The sequence below is a fragment of the Salmo salar genome, chromosome ssa16 (assembly GCF_905237065.1).
Source record: "Salmo salar chromosome ssa16, Ssal_v3.1, whole genome shotgun sequence".
In the NCBI taxonomy this organism is placed as follows: domain Eukaryota; kingdom Metazoa; phylum Chordata; class Actinopteri; order Salmoniformes; family Salmonidae; genus Salmo; species Salmo salar.
The window spans coordinates 85720771-85748270 of record NC_059457.1 but is presented as its reverse complement, the minus strand read 5'-3'; the positions used below and the strand labels follow the sequence as shown (position 1 = coordinate 85748270).

At 42.5% G+C, this 27500-nt stretch overlaps 1 protein-coding gene across 2 annotated transcripts; it reads right to left on the bottom strand.

Annotated features, from left to right (window-relative positions):
• Positions 1-10241: 10241 nt before the first annotated feature.
• On the bottom strand, positions 10242-24415 carry LOC106575978 (acetylcholine receptor subunit alpha). Of its 2 annotated transcripts, none has more exons than XM_045698344.1 (9): positions 24142-24415; positions 23060-23202; positions 22918-22962; positions 22236-22345; positions 19763-19958; positions 18942-19179; positions 16420-16643; positions 12480-12719; positions 10242-11289 (listed from the first exon to the last, which is right to left on the bottom strand). In XM_045698344.1, the coding sequence occupies exons 1-9, from the start codon at positions 24194-24196 to the stop codon at positions 11158-11160; spliced, it is 1383 nt and encodes a 460-aa protein (XP_045554300.1). In that variant the 5' UTR covers positions 24197-24415; the 3' UTR covers positions 10242-11157. The 2 variants fall into 2 exon arrangements, with proteins under 2 accessions (XP_045554300.1, XP_045554301.1); XM_045698345.1 differs by having other exon boundaries at positions 19140-19179.
• Positions 24416-27500: the final 3085 nt, after the last annotated feature.

The following is a 27500-nucleotide window of genomic DNA, read 5'->3' as shown; positions in this document are numbered from 1 at the left end:
ACAGAACTGGACAGTATAATACAGGAGTGTCTGTGTTCCAGTGTGTGCATGTGTTTGAGTGTGTGTGTGTGTTCGAGTGTGTGTGTGTGTGTTCGAGTGTGTGTGCGCATGTCTGTGTGCGAGTGTGTGTGTTTGTGCATGCGTGTGTGTGTGTGTGCATTTGGCATGTGTATGTGTGTGTGTGTGTGTGTGTGTCTGGGCAGAGAGAAACCGTGCTGAGTAGCTAAGCTAACATCCTGTATGGGACGTTAGCTAGAGTAGAGTTATGTGGCAATACTGACCCACAACTTCCACACTGAGGTAATTAGTCTAAGGTAGAGGTCATCAACCTCAAGATCACTTTGAGTCAAAATGCAAGCTGAGATCTACCGCTCAGAGATCTACCGCCCAGGGATCTACCGCCCAGGGATTTACCGCCCAGGGATCTACCGCCCAGGGATCTACCGCCCAGGGATCTAACGCTCAGGGATCTACCGCCCAGAGATCTACCGCTCTGATTTTTTCTTAAACATAACTTCAAAAACATAAGCCTATGCAACACGAAGCAGTTAAAAACAGTTGTGTAGCAATGAGGTTTGTTCAGTAGGCTATAGGCCCAATACATTATCACTGCATATTGGCTATGCTTGATTTGCCCTACCAATGTTGTTCTTCCATTTAGAAATTCTATTTCAACATTTGAGGTACTGTATATGACCACACTGGTAATAGATCATGTGTTGTGTTATTTGTGAGGCACAGCTGAGTGAACGTAATCATTTACTTCCTTTTTTTTACTGGACTGATGGCCTGCATCTGATGGTCAGTCTGAGGGAGCTGCAGTAAGGCTACCTCTCACCTGACTCACCCTCTCTCCTCTGAGAAAAGGCAGGCTTCCTGCTGATGACGAAACTTAAAGATCCACTATGCAGAAATCACGCTGCCATTTCCTGGTTGTTAAAATTCTAATAGTTCAAGTATAGTGTAGAGAATCATTGTACCATCTAAACCGCTGTGAAATATATTTTCCATAAACAAAAATATTGTATTTTCAGCTGTTTGAAGCTGGTGTACAAAACCGAAAGTAAAAGACGCAAAAAAACAAAACTTAAGAACGGGAAGTATAGAAATAGAGCACATAGAACAGATCTACCACTTCTTAGACTTGCTTTCGATGAGAATGACAGATCTATATAAACACATTTCTATGTGAATTTGGTCAGGTCACCTAAAAAGTGACATATTGCAGCTCTGAGTCTCATTATTTCTGCCTCCTGCACCAGTTCCTGTTGTTACTCCAACGACCAGAGAAAGTAAAATATCCCTCGATATGAAAAGATAGACAAGCCACTAATAATAACACAAGCTTATGGAAACACTTTGCTATACTCATTCATTGCAGCTTCAGTGCTGGTTGTAGCTTGAGTGGAAGTAGGGAGAAGATGCATTTTATGGCTTATAAAAGTGTTGAACAAAGTGTCTATGGCTCAAGGAAACTGTATAGACACGGTGATCTGAGCTATCTGATTGGCCAGCAGTAGGCCAAAAGGTGCACTTGATTTTCTCTCTGGGCCTGCCAGGTAGGCAGAGTTCTACCTTCAGACACATGAAATGGTTCAAAATGGGGAAGCAATCAAGGTGCACTTGATTCATCATCCTGGTGCTAGGGCTGATGAATCAAGTACACCTAATGACAACAGCGCAAAACGAATACAAATAAAAATAGGAACGCAGGGCTTTATCGTTGATTTTTTTACAGAAATGTTTGGTGATCAACTAGGAATGCCTTGGAGATCGTGATCGACCGGTTGGTGACCACTGGTCTAACGATTGAAAACAGGGATAGTTTGGGATTTCTTCCCCAGAGTCAGATGAACACGTGGATACCATTTTTATGTTTCTGCGTCGAGTATGAAGGAAGTAAAGGTAGTTTCGCGAGCATGATAGCTGTTCCCATTGACTTCCAGTCATTGCACTTCACAGGTCCAGAACAAATTCAAGAAAACATACAGTATTGTACATAGACATGAGTGCCTGGATCCCCCTTCCATCTCACAGAGCAAGTTAACAGCAAACCTGCTTTCAAAAAACAAATAAAGCAACGCCTCTACCCCATGTGACCAAATGTGTGTGTATGTACTGACGTGTAACTGATATGCACACATACACAATTATTCTTTAGTTGTATTGTTTTAAAAAAAAGTATACATTTGTCTTTAGTCGTAGTGAATTTTTCCATATAGAAAACTGTTTTAAATTGTAAAGTATTTTTGTCTGTAATGTCGTTATGCGTCAGACCCCAGGAAGACTAGCTGTCACCATTGGCGTCGGCTAATGGGGATCCTAATAAAATCAGAAGCAATTGCAAGTTAGCAGCTTCATTCCAACTGAACGCAGAGACATAAAAATGGTCTCCACAAGTTCATCTTGGTATTTTATTAGGATCCCCGTTAGCTGTTGCAAAAGCAGCAGCTACTCTTCCTGGGGTCCACACGAAACATGCAACATAATACAGAATGACATAATACAGAACATCATTAGACAACAGAATAGCTCAAGGACAGAACTACATACATGAACTGACTCTGGGGAAGGAGATAAAGGGCCTGCCTTTAAAGACAGTTCTGCCAACATCAACAGCATTTCTGGCAAAGTGCAGACACCAATGTTCCCCAGGAAGACAGGAAATAAAGTCGCAAGTCAAATTCACACTACAATGGTTCCCTTTTCCTCCATTAAACAGCTGTCAAACAGAACACCAACACCGAAGAGAAATCTGAGGAGAAATCTCAACTGTCAGAAGAGAAAGAGCAGGAGCTGAGCTAGGACTATGGAAACATATATTGTATGAATGTATCAAATGGATTACCACAATATATTAAACAGTTATTACATCTACTCACGGAAGCTGTGCCCAAAAAGGTGACAACAAATTCACTCTCTTAGGTAGCTCTCGAAAACATTCTTCCAAAAAACAGGCAAAGAAATGGTACACAGTTACAGGGATAGGTGGTAGCTTCCTTAATCTGGTTCCCTTCCTAGCACCTTTACACATTAGAGAAGTCACAGTTCCACATTTAGTCCAACCCCATGTTACTGTATTTCACTTCCTCAACTTGCTGTGTCATGAACTGACAGGGGGGGAGAGAGAGGGGCAGCAGTGTGAAAGCTACAAAACCTCTCATCTAGGCTCTGTCTCACAGTCACACAGTCTGAGCTGAGTAGCAGTTTCTCTCTCTCTCCCTCTCTCTCCCCCCTCTTCAGTTTGTCCTCTTCTGTGAAAGTCAAAACCTCACCTCTCATCTAGGGCTCTCAGTCTCACACTGTCATGTGAGCATCACAGGGCTTCTTCTTCTTCGCTCCTCTCTCCCATTGAAGTCTGTCCTCTGATGCAGATTGAAGACCCTCCTCTCCTCAGAGAGCTGCTGTCAAGAGAGAGCTCTCCTCTCCTGCTAAAATAGCTTTACTCAGAGTCAGAGCCACTTCCTGTGTTCAGCTTTCAGTCATACTTCCTCTCTTTCAACTCAGTCAGCAGCCTTACACACACACACGCTCACGCTCGCTCTGTCACACACACACACACGCGACCCCCCCTCCCTTTGCATTGTGAAGGCTAATGCTTTGACTCAGATGCCAATTTGATACAGTTTGCAGATACAGTCAGAGTCCAAACAACTCCTAGACACACAGATACTGTACTCTCTTCATCTCCAGATACTGTACTCTCTTCATCTCCAGATACTGTACTCTCTTCATCTCCAGATACTGTACTCTCTTCATCTACTTCTCCATCCAACAATGCGCAAAAGTCTGTATTATACAAGTATGCTGCAAAGACTATACCAAACATTAAGAACACCTCACTAATACTGACTATACCAAACATTAAGAACACCTCACTAATACTGACTATACCAAACATTAAAACACCTCACTAATACTGACTATACCAAACATTAAGAACACCTCACTAATACTGACTATACCAAACATTAAGAACACCTCACTAATACTGACTATACCAAACATTAAGAACACCTCACTAATACTGACTATACCAAACATTAAGAACACCTTACTAATACTGACTATACCAAACATTAAGAACACCTCACTAATACTGACTATACCAAACATTAAAACACCTTACTAATACTGACTATACCAAACATTAAGAACACCTTACTAATACTGACTATACCAAACATTAAGAACACCTTACTAATACTGACTATACCAAACATTAAGAACACCTCACTAATACTGACTATACCAAACATTAAGAACACCTCACTAATACTGACTATACCAAACATTAAAACACCTTACTAATACTGACTATACCAAACATTAAGAACACCTTACTAATACTGACTATACCAAACATTAAGAACACCTTACTAATACTGACTATACCAAACATTAAGAACACCTCACTAATACTGACTATACCAAACATTAAGAACACCTCACTAATACTGACTATACCAAACATTAAGAACACCTCACTAATACTGACTATACCAAACATTAAGAACACCTTACTAATACTGACTATACCAAACATTAAGAACACCTCACTAATACTGACTATACCAAACATTAAGAACACCTCACTAATACTGACTATACCAAACATTAAGAACACCTCACTAATACTGACTATACCAAACATTAAGAACACCTCACTAATACTGACTATACCAAACATTAAGAACACCTCACTAATACTGACTATACCAAACATTAAGAACACCTCACTAATACTGACTATACCAAACATTAAGAACACCTCACTAATACTGACTATACCAAACATTAAGAACACCTCACTAATACTGACTATACCAAACATTAAGAACACCTCACTAATACTGACTATACCAAACATTAAGAACACCTCACTAATACTGACTATACCAAACATTAAGAACACCTCACTAATACTGACTATACCAAACATTAAGAACACCTCACTAATACTGACTATACCAAACATTAAGAACACCTCACTAATACTGACTATACCAAACATTAAGAACACCTCACTAATACTGACTATACCAAACATTAAGAACACCTCACTAATACTGACTATACCAAACATTAAGAACACCTCACTAATACTGACTATACCAAACATTAAGAACACCTCACTAATACTGACTATACCAAACATTAAGAACACCTCACTAATACTGACTATACCAAACATTAAGAACACCTCACTAATACTGACTATACCAAACATTAAGAACACCTCACTAATACTGACTATACCAAACATTAAGAACACCTCACTAATACTGACTATACCAAACATTAAGAACACCTCACTAATACTGACTATACCAAACATTAAGAACACCTCACTAATACTGACTATACCAAACATTAAGAACACCTCACTAATACTGACTATACCAAACATTAAGAACACCTCACTAATACTGACTATACCAAACATTAAGAACACCTCACTAATACTGACTATACCAAACATTAAGAACACCTCACTAATACTGACTATACCAAACATTAAGAACACCTCACTAATACTGACTATACCAAACATTAAGAACACCTCACTAATACTGACTATACCAAACATTAAGAACACCTCACTAATACTGACTATACCAAACATTAAGAACACCTCACTAATACTGACTATACCAAACATTAAGAACACCTCACTAATACTGACTATACCAAACATTAAGAACACCTCACTAATACTGACTATACCAAACATTAAGAACACCTCACTAATACTGACTATACCAAACATTAAGAACACCTCACTAATACTGACTATACCAAACATTAAGAACACCTCACTAATACTGACTATACCAAACATTAAGAACACCTCACTAATACTGACTATACCAAACATTAAAACACCTCACTAATACTGACTATACCAAACATTAAAACACCTTACTAATACTGACTATACCAAACATTAAGAACACCTCACTAATACTGACTATACCAAACATTAAGAACACCTTACTAATACTGACTATACCAAACATTAAGAACACCTTACTAATACTGACTATACCAAACATTAAGAACACCTTACTAATACTGACTATACCAAACATTAAGAACACCTTACTAATACTGACTATACCAAACATTAAGAACACCTCACTAATACTGACTATACCAAACATTAAGAACACCTCACTAATACTGACTATACCAAACATTAAGAACACCTCACTAATACTGACTATACCAAACATTAAGAACACCTTACTAATACTGACTATACCAAACATTAAGAACACCTTACTAATACTGACTATACCAAACATTAAGAACACCTTACTAATACTGACTATACCAAACATTAAAACACCTTACTAATACTGACTATACCAAACATTAAGAACACCTTACTAATACTGACTATACCAAACATTAAGAACACCTTACTAATACTGACTATACCAAACATTAAGAACACCTTACTAATACTGACTATACCAAACATTAAGAACACCTTACTAATACTGACTATACCAAACATTAAGAACACCTTACTAATACTGACTATACCAAACATTAAAACACCTTACTAATACTGACTATACCAAACATTAAGAACACCTTACTAATACTGACTATACCAAACATTAAGAACACCTTACTAATACTGACTATACCAAACATTAAGAACACCTTACTAATACTGACTATACCAAACATTAAGAACACCTTACTAATACTGACTATACCAAACATTAAGAACACCTTACTAATACTGACTATACCAAACATTAAGAACACCTTACTAATACTGACTATACCAAACATTAAGAACACCTCACTAATACTGACTATACCAAACATTAAAACACCTTACTAATACTGACTATACCAAACATTAAGAACACCTTACTAATACTGACTATACCAAACATTAAGAACACCTTACTAATACTGACTATACCAAACATTAAAAACACCTTACTAATACTGAGTTGCACCCCCCCTTTTGCCCTCAGAACAGTCTCAATTCGTTGGGGCATGGACTCTACAAGGTGCCAAAAGCATTCCACAGGGATGCTGGCCCATATTGACTCCAATGCTTCCCACAGTTGTGTCAAGTTGGCTGGATGTCCTTTGGGTGGTGGACCATTCTTTATACACACAGGAAACTGTTGAGTGTGAAAACCCCAGCAGCGTTGCAGTTCTTGATACAAACCGGTGCTCCTGGCACCTACTACCACACCCCGTTCAAAGACACTAATCTTTTGCCTTGGTCATTCACCCTCTGAATGGTACACTTACACAGTCCATGTCTCAACTGTCTCAAGGCTTTAAAAAAATCCTTGTTTAACCTGTCTCCTCCCCTTCATCTACACTGATTGGTGGATTTAACAAGTGAGATCAATAAGGGATCATAGCTTGGATTCACTTGGTCAATCTGTCACGTTCTTAACGTTTTGTATGCTCAGTGAGTATTAATGTGAGTATTAATGTTACTGCCTCCTTGTTCAGACTATCAGGAAGCTGAAGTGAATACGAATATCGCCCACAAACACCCTCGCCGCCATGTGCTTGAGCTGAGTTGGTCACGTGGGTTGGTTACACAGGAAGTGAAGGAAGCTTCCTGTCTTCTCTGCAGACCTGTCTATTGCAGGACGAGAGGCTCGCTCTCATAGCCAGAGATTACATGAAAACATTTTAAAACTCTGTGTTATAGCTCTGGAGACAAACATCTTGCCATTTACAGTAGATCTCTGAAACATGCAGTTACCCTCCAGCTATTCATCCACAATGTTCAGACCAGTTTGGCTGCTTACCTCCTGGTCTGAGGAATGGGAGTACTGGAACAGACCAGGGAAGACTCAACTCTAAACAAGGTTCAGTACTGTAACAGACCAGGGACAGCCTCTAGGGAACACATAACTCTGAACCAGGTTCCTCAGGCAACGAGAGAACACAAGGCCTGGTCAATGTTTTCCACTTTACCACTGTGGAATGTTAATACTAAGACCACAGTTCAACAAAGTTTGTTTAGGATTCCAGGTTTGAATGATTTGAATGATTTGAGTGAGTGAGTGAGTGAGTGAGTGAGTGAGTGAGTGAGTGAGTGAGTGAGTGAGTGAGTGAGTGAGTGAGTGAGTGAGTGAGTGAGTGAGTGAGTGGAGCGGAGCGAGCGAGCAAGCGAGTTTACTGTACGTGCATGTGTATTGACAGATAATGGAGGACCTTTACTAGTCCCATCCCATTCAACACCATAACTACAGTAGCCAGGAGAATGAGCAGTCCCAAATGGAACCCAATTCCCTACATAGTGCACTACTTTTGGCCAAAGGCCCATAGTTTGAACTATAGTACGTCGACTACATAGTGCACTACCTTTGATCAGAGCCCTATGGGCCTGGTGAAAGGTAGTGCCCTATGGGCCTGGTGAAAGGTAGTGCCCTATGGGCCTGGTGAAAGGTAGTGCCCTATGGGCCTGGTGAAAGGTAGTGCCCTTTGGGCCTCCCGAGTGGCTCAGTGGTCTAAGGCAGTGCATCACAGTGCTAGCTGTGCCACTAGAGATTCTGGGTTCGAGTCCAGGCTCTATCGCAGTCGGCCGCGCACAATTGGCCCAGCGTTGTCTGGGAGGGTTTGGCCGGCAGGGATTTCCTTGTCCCATTGCGCACTAGCGATTCCTGCGGCGGGCCGGGCGCAGTGCACGCTGACACAGTCGCCAGTCAAGAAGCAGTGCAGCTTGGTTGGGTTGTGTTTCAGAGGACGCACGACTCTCGGCCTTCACCTCTCCTGAGTCTGTACAGGAGTTGCAGCGTGGAGACAAGACTGTAACTACCAATTGGATACAATGAAATCAGGGAGAAAAAGGGGTAACATTTCAAAAAAAGTTTGTGCACTATATTGGGATTAGTGGGCCGTTTGTTTGTACCACGTACGTCTGCCTGCGTACCACGTACGTCTGCCTGCGTACCACGTACGTCTGCCTGCGTACCACGTACGTCTGCCTGCGTACCACGTACGTCTGCCTGCGTACCACGTACGTCTGCGTGTTAATGCCTCAGATGACATTTCAGAGCTGTGGGAAAGTCTACATTCCTTGGCTACAGTGATGAGTGACTCCATAAAAAGTCAAAAAGCTGTCTGTGATGTAAAGCACTAACCATGCAGGAGCAACATTTTGTACAGAATAAACAGATATTGGTTTACTGCACTCTACGGTAGTGTGTGTGTATGTGTGTGTGTGTGTGTGTGTGTACATGAGCTTTACTGACTGACTGTGTGAGCTGCATAAAATCCACGAGCACAGGTTACATAATGAAAGCTAGCAATGACTCAATGACTTTAAAAACTCAGTTGAGGCTTTTTTACTCATCATGTAAGTATCCATGCCAACGCAGACTACATAACCACCAAGCAGAGAATAACGCATGATGTCATCTGATACAACTCAAAACAAATGGAATACAAAAATAAAAACAGAAATATCGTAACATAACGCTATCATGTTTCCATTTGTCCTCAAAAAATGTTTTACAAGCAAGGGTGTCGCAACAGATGTGAACACTCAAGGTGTTGCTGCTGCCATCACATCCATTGCAAACATGTTTTGAAATGCAGTTATTTGCGTAATTATAATTGAGAAGCCTAAAACTTTGAAAAATCGATCTAGAACTCAAGTTCAACATAACATAAACATCGACTTACTTCTGGAGACAGTATGAGCCACTCCTTCGCCGTAAACACAACTTTAGCTCAGGATTTCCGCTTCATCGGGATTTCCACATTGTACCCGGAACTTTTAAATTATATGCATACAATCAAGAGTGCGATTTGATGTTTTATCAATCTGCCATCCCTCAATAACTTATGTTTCTGTCCAAATCTTCGAGCGTTGTATTTGTCATGTCGCTCGAAAGACTGTTTTCGTAAAACCGACTGGGAGAAGTGAACGCTTCTCTCTCTCCAATCCGGGGCCTTCGCAGTGATGCAATATTTCCAGATGTGCAACTTCTCCAAGTTTGAACAGTTGGTGCTGTGAATAAAGACCTTTACTGATGAGAGGAGAACAGAACAGAGACGTGTTGACTACTGGAAAATCTAAAATAATAAGGTAAAATAAGGTAATTTAATCATTTATTCAACAGAAAGAGGACCCAGCACACTGTTTATCTTCTTAATGGAGAAAATGACATGCACAATTATTTTACTAACCAAAGTTGATGCAGTCCCTGTCAATGTAAAACAAATACAAAAAGACAGGCTTATCTGGAAGTAGATGTTATTTTTATTCACCCAATTCTTTCCACATCTAACCAAATCTAAAAATAGAACCATGATGACATTTGGCAGAAGGAGGAGAAAAAACCCTGACATCGGACAAGATAAAACATCATGTAGTTTCCCAGCAGCCCCTGCACTGTCATCTTTATTGAATAAGCAACAGCCCACAAGAATGGACCACTTCTAAATCAATGTTGAGAAACTCATTCAAACGGATCTTCTGATCGTCAATAATGATCATGCAACAACGGTGAGATGCAGTACCAGCTGCTTGTGACCTCCCTCATCCACAGTGCCATAATGTGATCTCCCTCATCCACAGTGCCATAATGTGACCTCCCTCATCCACAGTGCCATAATGTGACCTCCCTCATCCACAGTGCCATAATTTGACCTCCCTCATCCACAGTGCCATAATGTGACCTCCCTCATCCACAGTGCCATAATGTGACCTCCCTCATCCACAGTGCCATAAGAGTTCCAGAGTGCTCACAATCAGAGCCATTATGCAGAGTTTGTTAAACCAATATACTCTGCATCCTTCACTCCACATGAGGAACGATGGTTAGAAATAAAGAAATCACCTCGTTAGGTAGGTTAAGCATCGTTCGTTAAACACAATCCATCAAGCCACAGACAGCTGACAGCAGGACACCTTATCAACACTGAGTGCCATGAATGTCCATATTTTCAACTGTAATCTCTATGCAGAAAAGAAGCTGACAATAACAACACCTCACTGGACCAATTACATTCAATCAACGATCCAACCAACCAATCAATCAATTGAGTGTCATTTCCAGATGACTCGGGGTAGAGGCACAGCAGACAGGTGTCAGAGCGAGCAGGAGAACCAGGGTGTGGCCAGACCAGGATGACTACAGCTAGGTCTCTCCTTTAGCCCTGCATGCTCAGCTCAATGAGACGTCCAGCGAACACTCCCATGGTGCCGATGATACACACAGCCATGAACACACACAGCAAGATGTGATCCAGGACCATGGCTACAAACTTCCACTCCTCAGCAGCCTGAGAGAGGAGGGAAGAGAGAGGAGGTAAGAGAGAGGAGGGAAGAGAGAGGAGGGAAGAGAGAGGAGGGTGTGAAAGGTGAGGAGAGAGAAAGAGGGAGAGAGAGGAGAGATGAGAGAGAGAGGGGGGGTGAGGAGAGAGAGAGAGAAAGAGAGAGAGGTGATGTGAGGAGAGAGTAGAGAGAGAATTGAGTCAAAACTGAGTCATTAACATTTTCAAGACAATTCGTTTTTGTATTAGCCCCACAACATTAAAACATGAAAGCTCGAAAGATAGACAGACAGACATACTCAGACAGACAGACTCAGACACAAAGACAGACAGACTCACCACAAAGACAGACAGACTCATATACAAAGATAGACAGACAGACTCATATACAAAGACAGACAGACTCAAAGACAGACAGACTCACCACAAAGACAGACAGACTCAAAGACAGACAGACTCAGACACAAAGACAGACAGACTCAGATACAATGAGAGACAGACTTAGACTCAAAGACAGACAGACTCAGATACAAAGACAGACAGACTCAGATACACAGACAGACAGACTCAGACTCAAAGACAGATAGACTCACCACAAAGACAGACAGACTCAAAGACAGACAGACTCAGACTCAAAGACAGACAGACTCACCACAGACAGACAGACTCAAAGACAGACAGACTCAGATACAAAGACAGACAGACAGACTCACCACAAAGACAGACAGACTCAAAGACAGACAGACTCAGACACAAAGACAGACAGACTCAAAGACAGACAGACTCAAAGACAGACATACTCAGATACAAAGACAGACAGACTCAGTTACAAAGACAGACAGACAGACTCAGATACAAAGACAGACAGACTCACCACAGACAGACTCAAAGACAGACAGACTCACCACAGACAGACAGACTCAAAGACAGACAGACTCAGATACAAAGACAGACAGACTCAGATACAAAGACAGACAGACTCAGATACAAAGACAGACAGACTGACTCACCACAAAGACAGACAGACTCAGACACAAAGACAGACAGACTCAGACACAAAGACAGACAGACTCAGACACAAAGACAGACAGACTCAGACACAAAGACAGACAGACTCAGACACAAAGACAGACAGACTCAGATATAAAGACAGACACAGACATGAGTTCCATAAATTCTTCCTGAGATCTTCTTCTTACATTGTTGGACTCTTCATCAGACTTCATGGTCTCTGCGATGTACTTGACCCCCTCGATGGCGCTGCGGACGTCCGGGTTCTTGGTGATGGGGGACTGGAAGGTGACAGAGGCAGGGGCAGGCTTGCCCGAGATGTCGGAGATGTCAAAGTCAGCCGGGTGGATCCTCTTCTCCTGCCTGTCCCTGGATGGACGGTTCATAGTCGAGAAGAACATGAAATTGGGGATGGTGTCGATGAAAATCTGAAATACAGGAAAATACATTGTAATGAGTAACAAGAAGTCATGTAAAGTAAATCAATTACTGTAAAAACATTGTAACGAATAACACAAAGTAGTGTACAGTACATAAATTACTGTAAATACATTGTAATGAGTAACACAAAGTACTGTACAGTACATCAATTACTGTAAATACATTGTAATGAGAAACACAAAGTAATGTACAGTAAATTAATTACTGTAAATACATTGAAATGAGTAACACAAGTTATATACAGTACATGAATTACTGTCAATACATTGAAATGAGTAACACAAGTTATATACAGTACATTAATTACTGTAAATACATTGTAATGAGTAACACAAGTTATATACAGTACATTAATTACTGTAAATACATTGTAATGAGTAACACAAGTTATATACAGTACATGAATTACTGTAAATACATTGTAATGAGTAACACAAGTTATATACAGTACATTAATTACTATAAATACATTGTAATGAGTAAGACAAAGTACTGTAAAGCACATAATACTATGTTGGGGGACTAACATATTTTTCATGATAATCAAGATCACGGACATCAACCATAAAACCATGAGTACTCAATGAATAAACTGACAAACCTGACATGCTATTACTCAAATGACTCAGCTACTCAGGTACTAGGACCCCTGGGTACTTGGCCTTTCCACATAGGGTACCTGAGAAGACTCATGAACCCACAGGCTTACTGGTAAAATGTACATGAGGGGGTACTTCAGGGGTACTCCGGGCAGAGCAGAATTCCGTTGGTGGAACAGTAACCCAAAAAGGTTGGGAACCACTGTTCTAAATTGCCTAAAGCAGAACGTCACTAACACCTGACAAAATACATGACATACTGCATTAGTACCACCAGGTGGCAGTGCAGCCAAGAGAAAAGCCCAACGGAATACACAGAGAATTTGGGGGGAAGCCTGACAATCCAACGTCACAGCCATCACACCAAGGGGTCTGAAAACTAGGACACCACTAGATGTTGTACTGACATCGCTAAATTAGGAATGAGATGTGCTGACATTCACTTTGTCCATTGTACCTAGGCTACCTACTTGATTGATTGATTGATTGACTGACTGACTGATTGATTTATTGACTGATTGACTGACTGACTGACTGACTAACTGACTGACTGATTGATTTATTGATTGACTGACTGACTGACTGACTGACTGACTGACTCACTGACTGACTGATTGATTTATTGACTGACTGATTGATTTATTGACTGACTGATTGACTGACTGATTGATTTATTGATTGGCTGACTGACTGATTGACTGACTGATTGATTTATTGATTGACTGACTGACTCACTGACTGACTGATTGATTTATTAATTGACTGGCTGACTGAGTGATTGACTGACTGGCTGATTGATTTATTGATTGACTGATTGACTGACTGATTGATTTATTGACTGACTGACTGACTGATTTATTTATTTATTGACTGACTGACTGATTGATTTATTGACTGACTGACTGACTGATTTATTGACTGACTGACTGATTTATTTATTTATTGACTGACTGACTGATTGATTTATTGATTTATTGACTGACTGACTAACTGACTGACAAATTGATTTATTGACTGACTGACTGACTGACTGACTGATTGATTGATTTATTGACTGACTGACTGATTTATTTATTTATTGACTGACTGACTGATTGATTTATTGATTTATTGACTGACTGACAAATTGATTTATTGATTTATTGACTGACTGACAAATTGATTTATTGACTGACTGACTGACTGACTGATTGATTTATTGACTGACTGATTTATTGACTGACTGACTGATTTATTGACTGACTGACAAATTGATTTATTGACTGACTGACTGACTGACTGATTGATTGATTGATTTATTGACTGACTGACTGACTGATTTATTTATTGACTGACTGACTGATTGATTTATTGATTTATTGACTGACTGACAAATTGATTTATTGACTGACTGACTGACTGACTGACTGACTGATTGATTAATTGATTTATTGACTGACTGACTGACTGATTTATTTATTTATTTATTTACTGACTGACTGATTTATTTATTTATTGATTGACTGACTGACTGATTTATTGACTGACTGACTGATTGATTTATTGACTGACTGACTGATTGACTGATTTATAGACTGACTGACTGATTTATTGACTGACTGACTGACTGATTGACTGACTGACTGATTTATCGATCGGTCGGTCGGTTGACCTACTTTGATTGACTGACTGATTGAGACTGACTGACTGACTGATTGATTGATTGATGTATTGACTGACTGACTGATTGACTGACTGACTGACTGACTGATTTATCGATCGGTCGGTCAGTCGGTTTACCTACTTTGATTGACTGACTGATTGATTTATTGATCGATCGATCGGTCGGTCGGTTGACCTACTTTGATTGACTGACTGATTGATTTATTGATCGGTCGGTCAGTCGGTCGGTTGACCTACCTTGATTGACTGACTGATTGAGACTGACTGACTGACTGACTGATTGATTGATTGATTTATTGACTGACTGACTGATTGACTGACTGACTGACTGACTGACTGATTTATCGATCGGTCGGTCAGTCGGTTGACCTACTTTGATTGACTGACTGATTGATTTATTGATCGATCGGTCGGTCGGTCGGTTGACCTACCTTGATTGACTGACTGATTGAGACTGACTGACTGACTGACTGATTGATTGACTGACTGACTGATTTATTGACTGACAGACTGACTGACTGACTGACCGATTGATTTATTTACTTACTGACTGACTGATTTATTGATTTATTGACTGACTGACTGACTGACCGACTGATTGATTGACTGACTGATTGATTGACTGATTGACTGATTTACTGACTGACTGATTTATTGACTGACTGACTGATTGACTGACTGACTGACTGACTGATTTATCGATCGGTCGGTCGGTCGGTTGACCTACCTTGATTGACTGACTGATTGAGACTGACTGACTGACTGACTGACTGACTGACTGATTGATTGACTGACTGATTGACTGATTTATTGGTTGACTGACTTATTGACTGACTGACTGACTGATTTATTGACTGACAGACTTATTGACTGACTGACTGACTGATTTATTGACTGACAGACTGACTGACTGACTGACCGATTGATTTATTTACTTACTGACTGACTGATTTATTGATTTATTGACTGACTGACTGACTGACTGACCGACTGATTGATTGATTGACTGACTGATTGATTGACTGATTGACTGATTTACTGACTGACTGATTTATTGACTGACTGACTGATTGATGTATTTACTGACTGACTGATTCATTGACTAACTGACTGATTGATTTATTGACTGATTGACTTATTGACTGACAGACTGATTTATTGACTGACTGACTGACTGACTTATTATCATCAAATCACCACGTCGTCTCATCACGTATTGACTGACTGATTGACTGATTTATTGACTGACTAACTTATTGACTGACGACGAATTACTCGTTATTTATCGATCGGTTCGTCGGTCAGTTGACCTACCTTGATTGACTGACTGATTGATTTATTGATCGATCGGTCGGTCAGTTGATCTACCTTGATTGACTGACTGATTGATTTATTGATCGATTGGTCGGTCGGTCTGTTGACCTACCTTGCGGACCCACTGGGGCATTGTGTGTGTACTGGGAGAGCGGTGGTGTGTGTTGATGACGATGACGGTGATGACGATGGAGGCTATGACGAAGACCATGGTGAAGAGCATGTACTTTCCAATGAGAGGCACCGCACTGGAGGTGGAGGGGATGAGCTCCACGATGACCAGCAGAAACACAGTGAGAGACAGCAGGACAGAGATAGACAGAGTCATCTTCTCACCTGTATGGAACAGAGTCACTGGAGTCAACAACAACAACAACATAAACAACAACAACAACAACAACATCAACAAGACCACAGTCGGAGACAGCAGGACAGAGATAGACATAGTCATCTTCTCACCTGTATGGAACAGAGACACTGGAGTCAACAACAACAACAACATAAACAACAACATAAACAACAACATTAACAACATCATCAACATCATCAACATCAACAAGACCACAGTCGGAGACAGCAGGACAGATAGACAGGGTCATCTCCTCACCTGCAAGGAACAGAGTCACTGGAGTCAACAACAACAACAACAACATTAACAACAACAAGACCACAGTCGGAGACAGCAGGACAGATAGACAGGGTCATCCTCTTACATACAGAGACATGGTTAGAGGAGTCAAACACAACAATACACTGCAGCATAACTACTCTAAAACCATTGACATATTTGATCTATTCAAACAGCTGGTAACACTCTCAGGACTATTTATTGAGAAACTGTTATTGCATTTGTGCAAACGTTCAACAGACCCAAGAGCATTTGGTCCACGGCTTGTGGGGATTGTTGTTTTAAATGTATTGTACTGTACATGAGTGAGCCAAGAAAAGACACATTTCCATTATATGTAAATGTGGGGAAATTTGTGAATTTGAATTTTCAGCAGGTCTACCATAGTCAGTCAGGAGGTAGAAGACCAGTCCAGTCAGGAAGGAGAACAGCAGGCCTACCATAGTCAGTCAGGAGGTAGAAGACCAGTCTAGTCAGGATGGAGAACAGCAGGTCTACCAGAGTCAGTCAGGAGGTAGAAGACCAGTCTAGTCAGGAAGGAGAACAGCAGGTCTACCAGAGTCAGTCAGGAGGTAGAAGACCAGTCCAGTCAGGAAGGAGAACAGCAGGTCTACCAGAGTCAGTCAGGAGGTAGAAGACCAGTCCAGTCAGGAAGGAGAACAGCAGGTCTACCAGAGTCAGTCAGGAGGTAGAAGACCAGTCCAGTCAGGAAGGAGAACAGCAGGCCTACCATAGTCAGTCAGGAGGTAGAAGACCAGTCTAGTCAGGATGGAGAACAGCAGGTCTACCAGAGTCAGTCAGGAGGTAGAAGACCAGTCTAGTCAGGAAGGAGAACAGCAGGTCTACCAGAGTCAGTCAGGAGGTAGAAGACCAGTCCAGTCAGGAAGGAGAACAGCAGGCCTACCAGAGTCAGTCAGGAGGTAGAAGACCAGTCCAGTCAGGAAGGAGAACAGCAGGTCTACCAGAGTCAGTCAGGAGGTAGAAGACCAGTCCAGTCAGGAAGGAGAACAGCAGGCCTACCATAGTCAGTCAGGAGGTAGAAGACCAGTCTAGTCAGGATGGAGAACAGCAGGTCTACCAGAGTCAGTCAGGAGGTAGAAGACCAGTCTAGTCAGGAAGGAGAACAGCAGGTCTACCAGAGTCAGTCAGGAGGTAGAAGACCAGTCCAGTCAGGAAGGAGAACAGCAGGCCTACCAGAGTCAGTCAGGAGGTAGAAGACCAGTCCAGGCAGGAAGGAGAACAGCAGGCCTACCAGAGTCAGTCAGGAGGTAGAAGACCAGTCTAGTCAGGAAGGAGAACAGCAGGCCTACCAGAGTCAGTCAGGAGGTAGAAGACCAGTCCAGTCAGGAAGGAGAACAGCAGGTCTACCAGAGTCAGTCAGGAGGTAGAAGACCAGTCCAGTCAGGAAGGAGAACAGCAGGTCTACCAGAGTCAGTCAGGAGGTAGAAGACCAGTCTAGTCAGGATGGAGAACAGCAGGCCTACCAGAGTTAGTCAGGAGGTAGAAGACCAGTCTAGTCAGGAAGGAGAACAGCAGGTCTACCAGAGTCAGTGGGGAGGTAGAAGACCAGTCCAGTCAGGAAGGAGAACAGCAGGCCTACCAGAGTCAGTGGGGAGGTAGAAGACCAGTCCAGTCAGGAAGGAGAACAGCAGGTCTACCAGAGTCAGTGGGGAGGTAGAAGACCAGTCTAGTCAGGAAGGAGAACAGCAGGTCTACCAGAGTCAGTCAGGAGGTAGAAGACCAGTCCAGTCAGGAAGGAGAACAGCAGGCCTACCAGAGTCAGTGGGGAGGTAGAAGACCAGTCCAGTCAGGAAGGAGAACAGCAGGCCTACCAGAGTCAGTGGGGAGGTAGAAGACCAGTCCAGTCAGGAAGGAGAACAGCAGGCCTACCAGAGTCAGTCAGGAGGTAGAAGACCAGTCCAGTCAGGAAGGAGAACAGCAGGCCTACCAGAGTCAGTGGGGAGGTAGAAGACCAGTCTAGTCAGGAAGGAGAACAGCAGGCCTACCAGAGTCAGTGGGGAGGTAGAAGACCAGTCCAGTCAGGAAGGAGAACAGCATGCAGGGGATGATGACGTTGACGATAAAGTAGAGAGGCAGCCTCAGCATCAGGAAGTGGTAGGTGATGTCCAGGTAGGGTGTGTCAGGGCAGCAGGCATAGTACACCCAGTGCTTCCAGCTCCGATAGTCCTGCATCACCCACTCACCACTCTCCATGAAGTTACTCAGGTCAGGCCGGTCGTTGTCCTAGAGGGGGGACAGGGGACGGGTACAGGGCTAGGGTCAATACTTTACTGGTTAAATTAAGATAAGATATACTTTATTAGTCCATATGGGATGACAATAATTTTTTTCCATCCCCTCCAATATACACAAATACACATTATGTTGGAGAGGCTGGTTTAAACTATGTGGGAGCATACAACAGGGTGCGGCTATTTCTGTTCCTTTTCATGGGATTGTTACTATTTTGACTCATTTTCATGGGATTGCTACTATATCCACTCCTTTTTATGGGATTGTTTCTATTTCTGTTCCTTTTCATGGGATTGTTACTATTTTGACTCATTTTCATGGGATTGCTACTATATCCACTCCTTTTTATGGGATTGTTTCTATTTCTACTCTTTTTCATGGGATTGTTTCTATTTCTACTCCTTTTCATGGGATTGTTTCTATTTCTACTCTTTTTCATGGGATTGTTTCTATTTCTACTCCTTTTCATGGGATTGTTACTATTTTACACCTCTTCGTGGGATTGTTTCTATTTTGCACCCTGGAACATTTTCAGATGTGCTTTTTGGATATTTGTGCTTTTCAAACTTCTTACCGGGTTGACCACTACCAGGTTGCCGTCGTAGGTCCATGTCCCCAGCTTCATACTGCAGTTCTGCAGGTCGAAGGGGAAGTGAAGCACAATGATCTCACAGTAGCTCTTAAAGATGGCCGGAGGGTTCCAGGTGATCAGACCTGTGTGCTCCAGCAGCACCTTGGTCTCATGGACGATTGCAAAGTCTCCATCTGCACTGCAGGAAGTGGAGAGGATTGACCCGTTAGCATCGGAGTCAATGGATTCCTATGGACTCTTGCGTTAGCCTGTTAAGCTAACCAAAGTCTCCATCTGCACTACAGGGATAAATTGACAAATGTCGTGGAAATTCAGTACTGAGAGAGACTTGGTCATTTCTTCAAACAATTATCTTTATTTAATATTGATTAATTATTGCAATAATGAAACCATCAGCCCAACAGTCTTGACTGTTGGACTGAGAGCCTTCCATTTACAGACAATGCACAGTTTATATAGCTTATATCCAGAATACTTTGTTCCACGCCTCCCATATAGATTGGGGGCACCATAATCCACTTTGGGTTCATCCTCTGGTCATCTGCTGTCTCCCAGATGCCAGGATAATTAGAAATACTGAGGCCTTTGTTCTGTTCCTCCAGGCTATCTCAGTTACAACCACCCCACATCATGTCCATGGAATACATCTTCTTCAGTAAAGATGTCTCACCCTCTAGTATAACTCATGTTCTCAGTGCCCAGACTAGCTGCAGGAAGCTAAAGTGGACACCATGAAATCTCAGCTTTAGCAGGCCAGTCTTACTCTTTGTTAAATATATAATCGTTTACTATTAATATCAAACAAATTAGGTAAGTATGTAATTTTTCTATTACACACATTAGCATCAGAATCAATAGATTCCTATGGGGAATTGTGTTAGCCTGATTAGATAATCAGGGAATGCTGAAAATAACTCAATTATGCCAAAAATTGGTGTTTCAGGGGTGATAGACAAAAGTTAAGGTATCTTAAAGACAACCTGTCACAACGTCTACAGAAGGTGGCGCCTCTCCCCGTTCGGGCGGACGGTCGGCGGTCGTCGTCACTGGCCTACTAGCTGCCACCGATCTCCTTTTCATTTTCATTCGGTGATGTCTGTTTTATGTTAGCACCTGTTTGAGTTAGTTCGTTAGTGGGGGTATTTAGTCTGTCTGTTTAGGTTTAGGGTTGTGCGGGATTATTTGTGTCTACTATGGTCGGGTTGGGGGATTGGTTTTCTCTGTCTTTCAGTCATTTTGTATACGGGTTTCCTGGGCAGTGTCCTGACTCGGTTTGGGTATTTTTGCCTATTGTTGGATTCCTTGTTCCCTGCCTTGTGTTCGGCATTTTGGACTGGTGTCTATTAAACGTGTTTTCACGTACCTTGGTCTCCTGCGCCTGACTTCACCCCTCCTGCATTTATAGAGTTCCTGACACAACCAGTTAAATGTAACTAAATGTCATCAAAAATGTAATCTACGTAATTCCCAAAATATATTATTTCATGAGAGGCCCATAAACAATAACTAGTAATGCTGCATACTCAAAGGCTAAAATCTCACCTTTCTGGTAGAAATAGTTAGAAATTGCTCAGGTGTAGTCACTTTGGAGGACATAAGTACACAGTACAAATATGATACAAATATTATAAAAAATATGAAATATTTTATATGATGTATTTCCTATTCAACAAAACTGTATGAATAAGGCTTGAAATGACATATGCTTTCTAAACATAGCATAATCAAATGATAAAACCACTAACAATAATATTTCACCTATGACTCTCTCTCTCTCTACCGCACCTGCTGTCTCTAACTCTGAATGTTCGGCTATTTAAAGCCAACTGACATTTACTCCTGAGGTGCTGACCTGTTGCACCCTCTACAACCACTGTGACCTTGACCCTGCTGGTAATCTAGGAACGTTTGAACATCTTGGCCATGTTCTGTTATAATCTCCACCCTGCACAGCCAGAAGAGGACTGGCCACCCCTCATAGCCTAGTGCCTCTCTAGGTTTCTTCCTAGGTCCCTGCCTTTCTAGGGAGTTTTTCCTAGCCACCGTGCATCTACATCTGCATTGCTTGCTGTTTGGGGTTAAAGGCGCAGCTGTCTAAGGCACTGCATATCAGTGTTAGAGGCGTCACTACAGACATCCTGGTTCGATTCCTTGCTGTATCACAACCGGCCGTGATTGGGAGTCCCATAGGGCGGCGCACAATGGGCCCAGGGTCGTCCGGGTTAGGGTTTGGCCGGCGTAGGCCGTCATTGTAAATAAGAATTTGTTCTTAACTGACTTGCCCAGTTAAATAAAGGTTAAACAAATAAAACATTTAAATGTAATCCCCTTTGGTCTCTATCACTAACTGCCCTTCAGGAATAGACTAGCTTCTGAAAAGATCTTATCTAATAGGCCTTATCAAGTCAATGAATACTGTATATCGGTCAAGCTAAAAGCATGGACTTGTTCTTACTTGTTATAGAGCACGAGGTCAGGACGCCAGATGTCTGTGGAAGGGATTCTGATCTTCTTAATTCCACTATAATCATCAGGGTTCCACTTCAGATTCACGTCCTCCCATATCTGAATACAACAGAACCTCCCATATCTGAATACAACACAACCTGCCATATCTGAATACAACAGAACCTCCCATATCTGAATACAACAGAACCTCCCATATCTGAATACAACAGAACCTCCCATATCTGAATACAACACAACCTGACATATCTGAATACAACAGAACCTGACATATCTGAATACAACACAACCTGACATATCTGAATACAACAGAACCTCCCATATCTGAATACAACACAACCTGACATATCTGAATACAACAGAACCTGACATATCTGAATACAACACAACCTGACATATCTGAATACAACACAACCTGACATATCTGAATACAACACAACCTGACATATCTGAATACAACACAACCTGACATATCTGAATACAACAGAACCTCCCATATCTGAATACAACAGAACCTCCCATATCTGAATACAACACAACCTGACATATCTGAATACAACACAACCTGACATATCTGAATACAACACAACCACAAAAAAAGTGTGGTTTAAATTGAAGAACAAAAACGACATTGAGAAGAACGACACACGCAGGTCAGTGAGAAACCATACCTGTTTCAGCCGCACATTACTGGTCACAATTTGATTGACTTCATCCTGACAAAGACAAGGGAAGAGACTTTGTATAAGAAGAAGAAGAAGAAGAAAAGAAGAAGGAACCATGTCCAGTCCTAAGCAGTCATGTATTCCTCACCACACTAATGAGCTGGATGAGCTGCAAGCCTACGGTCACCACCACCGGATCTCTGAAGTGATTGACAGGCCGGACCACCTTGTTATAGCCGGTGAACAGGGTTTTAACCAGACGTGTCTCATCTTCTGAACACCTGGCTGAACCTGCAGGGAACACACACACACACACCAAAGATGAATAGTCAAGGCTATATCTAATATAGACACACGCACACACTCAAATATATATTTGATATCTGAGAAAGCGCATGGGGAACCCATGAGAACCCAGGCATAGAAGCATTATCTCTTCATTTCATTATCTTAAGTGAATGACCATACTTTATAAGTTCTCTAAAGTAAGTGGGCATACTTTAAGCCTACTTGTTGTAGTGTCGGCTTAGCGCTGATGGGGCTAAAGCAACGATGCAGACAGCAGCTGAGTCAACATGGACTAGCAGGAATTCATGACACATACACCAAGCATTTATCAGGCTGGGAAAGATGATCCACCATGACTATTCCTATTTTTAGAGACCATGCTGTTAGTTAGGACTTGTTCTGAATTATCACAAGATTTATAGACTAGGAAGTTGATATTATCACACATTATATACCTCATTATATACCCCACATTATATACCTCATTATCCCACATTATATACCTCATTATCACACATCATATACCTCATTATCACTAACTGGCTACACCCTCTTCTACCATTGAAAATGATCCTATAGAGATCAGTGCCGTACCATATATATCTACACAACTGTATACATGTAAGTAACTTCGTAACTCACTTCAAAACATGCTCTGCATTCTAGTTGCAAAAAAACAGACATGCTGAGATTTACACACAGCTATAAATGGAAGGATGGACTTTGCACTTGTACCTGTCAATCATGTCCTCTCTGCTTTAACATAAGACTGACTCAAACCTGACTCTGCAACGTTGATATGTTTATCCAGTTTGGGTTGAATAACAAGTGATTCATTTCAAAATTGTTTCTGATCAATAAAAACTACAATCAAACACACATCAGAAAAACTGGTATAGGTAAAAAGGTATAGGTAAAGCATGCCAAAAAGTTATAACTTACCTGCTAAAACAACCAGAATCCCAACAAGAAGAGTGTGTACCTTCAAATAAAACATCTGTTAAGTAATATGACGGTTTATATTCTCTATGACTGTTTCTATCTTTATAACCTGGGTTGTGTTGTCAACCAAACGGCAGTTGGCTAAACTTTCAGTCCTCTAACCTGCTCTGTTCTCTTCTCTGTTCTACTCTGCTCTTCTCTTCTCTTTTCTACTCTGCTCTAGTCTGTTCTACTCTGCTCTTCTCTTCTCTGTTCTACTCTGCTCTTCTCTTCTCTGTTCTACTCTGCTCTTCTCTTCTCTGTTCTACTCTGCTCTTCTCTTCTCTGTTCTACTCTGCTCTTCTCTTCTCTGTTCTACTCTTCTCTTCTCTTCTCTTTTCTACTCTTCTCTAGTCTGTTTTACTCTGCTCTTCTCTTCTCTTTTCTACTCTTCTCTTCTCTGTTCTACTCTGCTCTTCTCTTCTCTGTTCTACTCTGCTCTTCTCTTCTCTGTTCTACTCTGCTCTTCTCTTCTCTGTTCTCTTCTCTGTTCTACTCTGCTCTTCTCTTCTCTGTTCTCTTCTCTGTTCTACTCTGCTCTTCTCTTCTCTGTTCTACTCTGCTCTTCTCTTCCCTTTTCTACTCTTCTCTAGTCTGTTCTACTCTGCTCTTCCCTTTTCTACTCTTCTCTTCTCTGTTCTACTCTGCTCTTCTCTTCTCTGTTCTACTCTGCTCTTCTCTTCTCTTCTCTTCTCTTCTCTTCTCTTCTCTAGTCTGTTCTACTCTGCTCTTCTCTTCTCTTTTCTACTCTTCTCTTCTCTTTTCTACTCTTCTCTAGTCTGTTCTACTCTGCTCTTCTCTTTTCTACTCTACTCTAGTCTGTTCTACTCTGCTCTTCTCTTCTCTTTTCTACTCTGCTCTTCTCTTCTCTGTTCTACTCTTCTCTTCTCTTCTCTTTTCTACTCTGCTCTTCTCTTCTCTGTTCTACTCTGCTCTTCTCTTCTCTTCTCTTCTCTTCTCTAGTCTGTTCTACTCTGCTCTTCTCTTCTCTTTTCTACTCTTCTCTGTTCTACTCTGCTCTTCTCTTCTCTTTTCTACTCTTCTCTAGTCTGTTCTACTCTGCTCTTCTCTTCTCTTTTCTACTCTTCTCTAGTCTGTTCTACTCTGCTCTTCTCTTCTCTTTTCTACTCTTCTCTTCTCTGTTCTACTCTGCTCTTCTCTTCTCTGTTCTACTCTGCTCTTCTCTACTCTTCTCTACTCTGTTCTACTCTGCTCTTCTCTTTTCTACTCTTCTCTAGTCTGTTCTACTCTTCCCTTTTCTACTCTTCTCTAGTCTGTTCTACTCTGCTCTTCTCTTCTCTTCTCTAGTCTGTTCTACTCTGCTCTTCTCTTCTCTACTCTACTCTTCTCTAGTCTGTTCTACTCTGCTCTTCTCTTTTCTACTCTTCTCTAGTCTGTTCTACTCTGCTCTTCTCTTCTCTTCTCTAGTCTGTTCTACTCTGCTCTTCTCTTCTCTACTCTACTCTTCTCTAGTCTGTTCTACTCTGCTCTTCTCTTTTCTACTCTTCTCTAGTCTGTTCTACTCTGCTCTTCTCTTTTCTACTCTTCTCTAGTCTGTTCTACTCTGCTCTTCTCTTTTCTACTCTTCTCTAGTCTGTTCTACTCTGCTCTTCTCTTCTCTACTCTTCTCTAGTCTGTTCTACTCTGCTCTGCTCTTCTCTACTCTTCTCTAGTCTGTTCTACTCTGCTCTTCTCTTTTCTACTCTTCTCTAGTCTGTTCTACTCTGCTCTTCTCTTCTCTACTCTTCTCTAGTCTGTTCTACTCTGCTCTTCTCTTTTCTACTCTTCTCTAGTCTGTTCTACTCTGCTCTTCTCTTTTCTACTCTTCTCTAGTCTGTTCTACTCTGCTCTTCTCTTCTCTACTCTTCTCTAGTCTGTTCTACTCTGCTCTTCTCTTTTCTACTCTTCTCTAGTCTGTTCTACTCTGCTCTTCTCTTCTCTTCTCTAGTCTGTTCTACTCTACTCTGCTCTTCTCTTCTCTACTCTTCTCTAGTCTGTTCTACTCTGCTCTTCTCTTTTCTACTCTTCTCTAGTCTGTTCTACTCTGCTCTTCTCTTCTCTTTTCTACTCTTCTCTTGTCTGTTCTACTCTGCTCTTCTCTTCTCTACTCTTCTCTAGTCTGTTCTACTCTGAGTCTCAGAGGAATCTTGTAACAGAGTAGATCCTATCCCAACATGGTCTCTCTCTTATCTGTGCTCTACCCTGCTCGGCTGTGGTCTCTGGGGCAGTCGGACTGAGCTATTGTTGAACCCCCAGTAGCAGCCAGACAGCATGTGGTACTGGGGGACAGCTGGGAGCGCTCACTGGGAGGTGGTACTGGGGGACAGCTGGGAGCGCTCAATGGGAGGTGGTACTGGGGGACAGCTGGGAGCACTCACTGGGAGGTGGTACTGGGGGACAGCTGGGAGCGCTCAATGGGAGGTGGTACTGGGGACAGCTGGGAGCGCTCAATGGGAGGTGGTACTGGGGGACAGCTGGGAGCGCTCACTGGGAGGTGGTACTGGGGGACAGCTGGGAGCGCTCACTGGGAGGTGGTACTAGGGGACAGCTGGGAGCGCTCACTGGGAGGTGGTACTGGGGGACAGCTGGGAGCGCTCACTGGGAGGTGGTACTGGGGGACAGCTGGGAGCGCTCACTGGGAGGTGGTACTGGGGACAGCTGGGAGCGCTCACTGGGAGGTGGTACTAGGGGACAGCTGGGAGCGCTCACTGGGAGGTGGTACTGGGGGACAGCTGGGAGCGCTCACTGGGAGGTGGTACTGGGGACAGCTGGGAGCGCTCACTGGGAGGTGGTACTGGGGGACAGCTGGGAGCGCTCACTGGGAGGTGGTACTGGGGGACAGCTGGGAGCGCTCACTGGGAGGTGGTACTGGGGGACAGCTGGGAGCGCTCAATGGGAGGTGGTACTGGGGACAGCTGGGAGCGCTCAATGGGAGGTGGTACTGGGGGACAGCTGGGAGCGCTCACTGGGAGGTGGTACTGGGGGACAGCTGGGAGCGCTCACTGGGAGGTGGTACTGGGGGACAGCTGGGAGCGCTCACTGGGAGGTGGTACTGGGGGACAGCTGGGAGCGCTCACTGGGAGGTGGTACTGGGGAGTGGGGGACAGCTGGGAGCGCTCACTGGGAGGTGGTACTGGGGGACAGCTGGGAGCGCTCACTGGGAGGTGGTACTGGGGGACAGCTGGGAGCGCTCACTGGGAGGTGGTACTGGGGGACAGCTGGGAGCGCTCAATGGGAGGTGGTACTGGGGACAGCTGGGAGCGCTCAATGGGAGGTGGTACTGGGGGACAGCTGGGAGCGCTCACTGGGAGGTGGTACTG